Genomic DNA, 7,118 nt, shown 5'->3' with positions numbered 1-7,118 from the left:
AATATATAAGCTGTTGCAGCTAATAAACGCGAACTGATGTAGCCCATGCCTGTCTTCGCTGTTCTAGCGAATCTGCCTTAATTCTCGTAAACAGAGCAGATAGTCTACCTCAGTTCATCGGCGTTTTCTCTGCTTCAGACAAAACCATCATATGAGTTGAACTATATACTTCCGCCGATAGAGGGAATGCCATCGCAACACGCAAAGAGTCGTGTTTCATTGAGGGACCTACATCTCAATGGTAGTTCCAGACAAACGCATTACTGGCTCAGTGCATAGGCACTGCTGAGCTTAGGAATCTGCTTCAGAAAATTCTAGTATTGGACTTTAGTAGTATTAATGGGTAGTTTTGAATAAAACAGTTAAATAGAAAACAAGACTTATAATTCAAATATATTATAGAAAAACATATCAAAAAACAGCACACGATACACAATAAATTACAATTGATATCTAGGTAAAACATAACTTTTATCAAGACTAGATGATGTGTGGATACTTAATGGTAAGTAATCATACAATTCATTCACCTTAATACTAGACCATTCATTGGAGAAATTAATTTCATATGCATCAATATGGTCATCAAAACCAATAGTGATCAAACGAGAAAATATAAAAATGATGTCATCATCATGAACAAGTATAGCTTCACACAGGCCAAATGATACAGGCTCTGCTTTCAACAGGAGCACCATTCCAGGGGCATACTTAGTGCCTTTAATATTAACCCAGCTGGTGGTAACAAAAGACTTAAGACTCTGCATACTAGTAGGTAAAGATTCCACAAAACTAGTATTTTTAAGATCAGACAGAAATTCCTCACACAGATGGCCATACTTGATTTTAGGCAACAAAGGCATTTTTGATCGAAACCGGTAACACTGCTGTAGCTGATGCTGTATAGACACAGTTAGAGCTATATTCCTGCGTGACTCAGTAGCGTGAGCAGGCATCAAAAGTGTGCGATGCTTGCGTTCAAAATGACTAGTAGTGAGATGAGAAACTGGCCCACTTTCCTTTAAAATAGTTGGGTAGTGAACCAAATTATGAAATTTTGGTTTTAAATTATCATTTGTCACTTCCACATATAAAGTATTGAATTTTTCAATGAGGACCTTTAAGTATACAGATTGGTGCACAGGTACTGATTTAGATAAACAAAGAGATACAATTTTACGAAGCTTTAAATATAAGCCCCAATGTCTGTCATAGTTTGGAACTTTGTCACCGACCAACAGCCCAAACATTTGAACAAACATCATCATTTCAGATCCGGACATTCGCAACTTAGCTTTACCAAGAGAGACTTGAGGCATGCGATTTGAATCACAAGGCCCATATGCAAGTAGCTTAATTCTATCATTCAAGAGTTCAAGACTGAAATATTCAGGAATGCAATGTTTCAAAACATGAATCATTACGTAAGAACAACAACCTTCGTTCAAATCATGAAAAATATCAACACTGAAATTAGAGCATACATGAAAAGATGGTAGCTTGTTAAAAACAGAATTCTTTAGAACCCCAGTGGCAGAAACATCATTAATTTCTACATCAATGTTGTAAGAATCTTCAGTTCTTAGGAGGGCACTGTTCTCAGAAGTTTGAAAATGCAGATCATTTTTGTGACACTTACAAAAGCGGCAGCAAAAGAGTGCCGAAAAACAATCAGTGAAACCACATATGGAGTTAAGACCCTTATTGTCACCCAGAAGTAAACCTGTTACAAAATAAACTCTCACCTCGCCTTCTGGAAGATCAATAAGAATACCGTTTTTTTCTAGATGAATCAATTGAGAAATTAGTGGAGCAAAGACTTTTTCATCAGAAAGTTTGGACCGATAATCTGATTCAAACAGAAGAGCAAGAAAAATGTTCTCAACAGCACTCTGACACTCCTCTGGGAGGCAGGGGATTTGAACATAAACACCACCCAAATTGAGAACATGGGAACCGAGTGAATTGTTGCATTGAAAATCATCATAATAAGTATGAAGAGGCAGTACTATATCAGAGGTGGAAAAGTTAGCACGCCGTTTCTCCCAAAGTTTACACTGTATGAAGTTGGTTTTAAAATCACCATTACCATTTTTTAAGGATTTCATATGAGAAACAATAGTACTAAAATTATTGGGAACTTCAAGAAACTTTTTTAAAACAATATGTATTGGCACACTTTGACCAGTACATGTTTTAGTTTTCAAAACAGGACCATTGTCACTACTAACAGTATAATCCAATTTCCCAATCTGATATGAAACAGGAGGAATGAAGTCTCCAAGGTTTTTAAAATATTTCAGTCGACGGTATTCTGTAGACAAGTGAGAGAATGGATCTTTAAATTGACATATTTCAGAAGATAGTGCATTTAAAACTTCATTGTTATCATCAAATTTGTCTGCAATGGCATTCTTATAATTAACAAGTGTGTTTTGTAAAAATGCACTGACTTCTTCAATTATTTCTTGTACATACTGGCGAGGCAGTTTGGATTTGGAATACAATCTACTGACAACTGTGTCTGCTTCAGATTGCAATTTTTCAGTAAAGTTAACAGAGCTATGCCCAGAAGAATCATTCTCACAAATAGCAGTACTAGAAGTCTCATTAGAACTAGGAGTCTCATTAGAACTAGGAGTCTCATTAGAACTAGGAGTCTCATTAGAACTAGGAGTCTCTGAAGTAGGAGTTTCCACATTGAACACCAATTTTGGACAAGTCTTTGAAAAATGTTGTTTAAAAGATTGAGGCTGAGGATAGTGCCTACCACAAGACCGTAAACACACGAAGTCCTTAGTTGGATGAGATATTTTCTTGTGTGCTAAATATGCATCCACAGACACTACAAGCACATCGCAGTGTGGGCACTTCATGATGAGAGTAGAGAAAATTCCTTAAGACGAGCAGCAATTGTAGCTTTCAATCTTGGGTACTTCTGATAGTCATTAGCAGTTTGAATATTAAACAATGTTTGTTGAACAAACAGCCAAGCATGACGAGCCTCAGGTGGGAAGTTTGAATGAAGTCCAAAGGACATGCGGAACACTCCAAAAACTGCTTCAAAAACACTGTCAACTTCCCACCGCTGCTCATCTAGCACAATGAAGCATTGCCGTATGTTTTCAACAGGCCCAAGCAAAACAGGGAGAGAAAGCAAACCAAAATGATAGGTTGTTAATGTAAGCTTCTTAGCAGACACCTTCTCAATTATTTCTGGTACAGTCTGAAAATAAAGTTAAATTAGTAAGCAAATGCAGAGTACTTTGTACTAAACATAGATCAAATGTGGTATTGAAATTGATTTCTCACAAAGGACATAGATAGCAAAAATTTTATAGGTAAAACCAGACATGTAGATGCTATTGAATCAGTTAGAAGGTTCATTTGCTACACAACAGAGGACTAAGTAGCACCGTTGTGAAATTGTCAAATTATCAAAGCAGCTAATACTTAAAATACTAAAAGATGTGCTTTTATTAAAAATTAAAATCAATCTCACACCTATCTTAGTATAAAGTAAAATACTCACAGTCGCATGAATGCATACTCCATGCTGTATTTCTGACATAGAGGGCCTCCAGCATGTGTCTTTTTTACCTGCAGTTGGAGACTTAGGAATGGTTTTCACATTCCAAAGAGATGGTAGTGCCAACCAAACTGCAGCAAATTTATGACCTGCAGAAAGGGGTAAAAATGAAACTTAATCTTGTGAGAGCAAAATGAACTCGCAATAGAGTTATTATAGCATAGTACTTACCATCAGACAGATTTGGTTCTTTCAAAAACTCAGATTTCCCCTTTTCTCTACGAATCAATTTGATCATAACATCAACCCATTTGCGCCAATCAGGCTGAGCAAGCTTGGCTTCGATAGCAACTCCATCTTGTGCGATCTAAACAAAACAAAACAATGAATCAATAGCAGCTTTCCTTTGATACGAGTTAAATGACTAGACTAGCTTTTAAAGAAATAAAAGATTTTTGAAAGCTTTAAAATGTGTCTTATCAATTTGGAAAATTAGAAGTTGATTGCAGTGAATTCCACAGTTCTTAAACCCACTGCTTAGAGTGAGCCATTTAATTCTACAAATAGTTAAGACAGGCCATATTAATTATTACTTACAAGTTCCCAACCCAACTGCGTTCGCAGAGCAGGAAACTTCTCAATGTACTCCGAGTAGTATTTGAGGTGAAGTACTATTTGTCTTCTCACAGCTACACTGGCATCCCACTTAGTCAGCACTTCAGTCCATGGGCTATCATTAGTCATTAACCAGGAAATCTCGGGATCATCATCAGCGTTAAAGGAATCTGGGACAGATGAAAGGAAATTAGAATAAAACTGAGAGAAACAAATACTTCAGTAATGTGCAAAGTACTACCATCAGGAATAACAGAGTTATTAGATTTCTTTGCAGAGCGCCGACTTTCAATTAAATTTGCACGAATCAGGCCTCGACGCACTGCATCATACTTGGTCCTTAAACGACCCGTCACAACAAGATTGCCTTTGCTATCTCGTGATGAAGCATGCCATGTCTCCTACAAAACCAAAGAAAGTGAAATAAGTAACATTTTAATTATATATATATAGTAGAATGGTAGAAGTATGATGGCATTTGAAAAGATTAAATCAAAGTGTACATACAATTTCTTCAGTGGGAAATAATTTTTTAATTTTTTTAGCAAGTTTTAAAAATCCTTCATCCTCATTGCTGAAAAATATAAAAGCATTGTGTTAGGCAACTGTGTATTCCATTTGGGGTTGTGGACTGAAAAGTTTGTTGCGAGAATAGTACTGATTTACAACACTGAAAACAATCTAGAGGTTTCTGACATTCAATTTAAAAGAACAACCACAGCTCCACATGACAATTGAGTTAAGCCCCAAAACAGATTAAAATTGTCTTCAAGTATCCAAGTACAAATTTTAAAAATTATCCCACTAAACATTTTGTAGATATAAATTTAATTAAGATCATACTTCAGATATTGTCATTACTAATAGATATTCAAATATTTAACGTTAATCTAACTTTACTTACAGTTTAGAATGATCTGAAGCCAACTCGTTGTTTATGACAAGCTCGCAGAGGTGGTCTCTGCAGTCGCTGTCTAAAACTTCGTGGGTTTTGTGATGACCTAACACCATTAACCCACGCAGCTGGGATTTGAGGACAGTGTGGAGGTTCTGGGGAAAAGAGACAAATATCTAAGAAATGATACAAGCAAAACAATCACTTCAAGACCAAATTGTAACTCACATTGACTTCCGGCGCCTTTAATAAACTCTCCCGAAATTCATCGGGACTGACGCTGGGAGTGTCTTGTCGAGCTTTCTTAGCAGTTGGTTCACCATCATCAACATCAACATCGTCTAGATCTGGTTCAATCTGCTCATCATTACCGGTAGAGGTAGCTGATGTTGAGGGAGTTCTGGCTTGAAGCTGAAATAAAATATCATTTTGTTACAATGTGTTTCAGGTATAGAGTCCAATAAGATAATGATAAACTTACAGCTGGGGCGAATTCTTTGAGCTTCGATTTAAAAGTTGAGCGAGGACCAACCTTCGGAATGAGCTCCTTGATTTCGTCATCAGTCAGCCCGAGGAGACGGTCTACAGACACATCATTATCTGAAAAAGTTACAGAAACAGAGGAATTAAAAATTGATTGCTAATACAAAATTTGATCGGAAATACATAACCTCGAACATCGCAAAAGAGGGAATAAATGTCAAGGCAGAGGTAATCTGCATTTTGAAACTTTCAAATTAAGTCACTACGAGAGCATAACCTGCAACGCGACAAGGTTTGAATGAACGGTGAAGAGAGAATGTTTCAAGCAATGACAACATAATGATCAGTCACATTTCCTGAACGACAAGTAGACATGTATCGGAACGAGAATAATAAGAAAATAATCGACTGTCTATCAAACCAATGAGTTTCGTTGAACATTGATATAAAAACGTAATTTCACATGGCTAAAAGCATACACTCTAACCTAGTCGCAACAGACAAGAGTTGAAGTTCACTCGTATATCACAAGTTCGGCAAGGAAAATGACGTATAAATAACTTCCGAACAGGAAAAGGGTGGCGAAAATACCTTATTATGTACATTTTTAGTTGAGTTTTGGTGGAAAATAAATTAACTTTTGACAAGCATGACAACATCGGGCCTCAAATCGACTACCACTGAACGACCGGATGATGGCGTCGTCACCCAAGCCCCAGCTGCGCAGAAGTGCGGGCAACTCTTCGGCGGACATGATGAGCGCGCCACTTAAATTTATAGTTGCGGCAAATTATGTTATGCACTGGAACAATCATGTTGACTTCACCTCTTTTAACCGGCATTCTGTCTGCGCGAACCAGACCGACGAGTTCGTACTGGCGAGTCGCAGCAGGCGGTGCAGCGAGACGTAGATTCGCGGGAAATACGAATGGTTTCAACTGAGATAGTGAAATCTTCTTTCGCTAGACTAAACGACAAAAGGTGGACTGGAAGAGATGTCAAAACTCAGTAGCACTGCGAACATTATAACATGTCGCAGGCAATATCACGTGTGCTGTCAAAGTCGAAACTAGTTGTTTCCATCAATATTAAAGCTCCGACTGTGTCAGACACAGTATTGCCTCTCAGAGCTAATAACATTGTCTGTCCAGATACCAGTCAATATATTCGCTGGTTCAGCTAATGTTTGACTGAAGCAGATAATTTTTTTTTTCCGTGCAATAAAGCTATGGTTGTAGTGCTGCTGGTGGACGAGGCGCTGCTGCTCGTGGCGCGTGAAGTAAGGCAGCAGCCTGGCGGCAGGGGGCAAAGCAGGAAAGGACGACGTCACCGTCAAAGTGTTCAAGGTGGCAGGGTCCACAGGCAGGTGAACAGAAGGTCTGGACAGCGGCAAAGGCAGAAAGGCCAGGCACGCCGGCACCTCCAACAGCAACGCCACCACCAAGATCGTCAGCACAAGCAGCAGCCTGCCCAACCTCAGCAAAAAGGTGCTCTGAATGAAGAGAAGAAAACCCACCAGGCCCAGGAAAATGCAGCTCAATCTGATCCTGCAAGTATCTCTAAACAGGTCTCCTCGCCCCCGCCTGCTGCCCCCCC

The 7,118-nt window shown here is 38.5% G+C and overlaps 3 protein-coding genes across 3 annotated transcripts; all 3 read right to left on the bottom strand.

Annotated features, from left to right (window-relative positions):
• Positions 1 to 43: 43 nt before the first annotated feature.
• On the bottom strand, positions 44 to 3,589 carry LOC113212258 (uncharacterized). Its single transcript, XM_052272737.1, has 2 exons — positions 3,533 to 3,589; positions 44 to 3,226 (listed from the first exon to the last, which is right to left on the bottom strand). Exon 2 carries the CDS (start codon positions 2,874 to 2,876, stop codon positions 441 to 443), a length of 2,436 nt encoding a protein of 811 aa, XP_052128697.1. The 5' UTR covers positions 2,877 to 3,226; positions 3,533 to 3,589; the 3' UTR covers positions 44 to 440.
• A 6-nt stretch (positions 3,590 to 3,595) lies between these two features.
• Positions 3,596 to 4,842, bottom strand: LOC127750621 (uncharacterized). Its single transcript, XM_052272731.1, has 5 exons — positions 4,811 to 4,842; positions 4,652 to 4,718; positions 4,386 to 4,545; positions 4,127 to 4,314; positions 3,596 to 3,896 (listed from the first exon to the last, which is right to left on the bottom strand). Exons 1-5 carry the CDS (start codon positions 4,840 to 4,842, stop codon positions 3,672 to 3,674), a joined length of 672 nt encoding a protein of 223 aa, XP_052128691.1. The 3' UTR covers positions 3,596 to 3,671.
• A 191-nt stretch (positions 4,843 to 5,033) lies between these two features.
• On the bottom strand, positions 5,034 to 6,636 carry LOC127750624 (uncharacterized). Its single transcript, XM_052272736.1, has 4 exons — positions 6,201 to 6,636; positions 5,521 to 5,639; positions 5,268 to 5,450; positions 5,034 to 5,194 (listed from the first exon to the last, which is right to left on the bottom strand). The coding sequence occupies exons 1-4, from the start codon at positions 6,274 to 6,276 to the stop codon at positions 5,045 to 5,047; spliced, it is 528 nt and encodes a 175-aa protein (XP_052128696.1). The 5' UTR covers positions 6,277 to 6,636; the 3' UTR covers positions 5,034 to 5,044.
• Positions 6,637 to 7,118: the final 482 nt, after the last annotated feature.

The sequence above is a fragment of the Frankliniella occidentalis genome, unplaced genomic scaffold (assembly GCF_000697945.3).
Source record: "Frankliniella occidentalis isolate FOCC.00 unplaced genomic scaffold, Focc_3.1 Scaffold222, whole genome shotgun sequence".
NCBI classification, from domain to species: Eukaryota; Metazoa; Arthropoda; class Insecta; order Thysanoptera; family Thripidae; genus Frankliniella; species Frankliniella occidentalis.
The sequence above is the reverse complement of the archived record's forward strand: the minus strand, read 5'-3'. Positions and strand labels throughout refer to the sequence as shown.

Coding starts and splice junctions, on each gene's coding strand:
- LOC113212258 (XM_052272737.1), bottom strand. CDS start 2,876: ATGAAGTGCCCACACTGCGATGTGCTTGTAGTGTCTGTGGATGCATAT.
- LOC127750621 (XM_052272731.1), bottom strand. CDS start 4,842: ATGTCAGAAACCTCTAGATTGTTTTCAGTGTT. Junction 4,719..4,810: donor TCTAGATTGTTTTCAGTGTT/GTAAATCAGTAC, acceptor TATATTTTTCAG/CAATGAGGATGAAGGATTTT. Junction 3,897..4,126: donor CGCAGTTGGGTTGGGAACTT/GTAAGTAATAAT, acceptor TGTTTTGTTTAG/ATCGCACAAGATGGAGTTGC.
- LOC127750624 (XM_052272736.1), bottom strand. CDS start 6,276: ATGTCCGCCGAAGAGTTGCCCGCACTTCTGCGCAGCTGGGGCTTGGGT. Junction 5,640..6,200: donor CATCATCCGGTCGTTCAGTG/GTAGTCGATTTG, acceptor TAACTTTTTCAG/ATAATGATGTGTCTGTAGAC. Junction 5,451..5,520: donor TCAAAGAATTCGCCCCAGCT/GTAAGTTTATCA, acceptor ATTTTATTTCAG/CTTCAAGCCAGAACTCCCTC.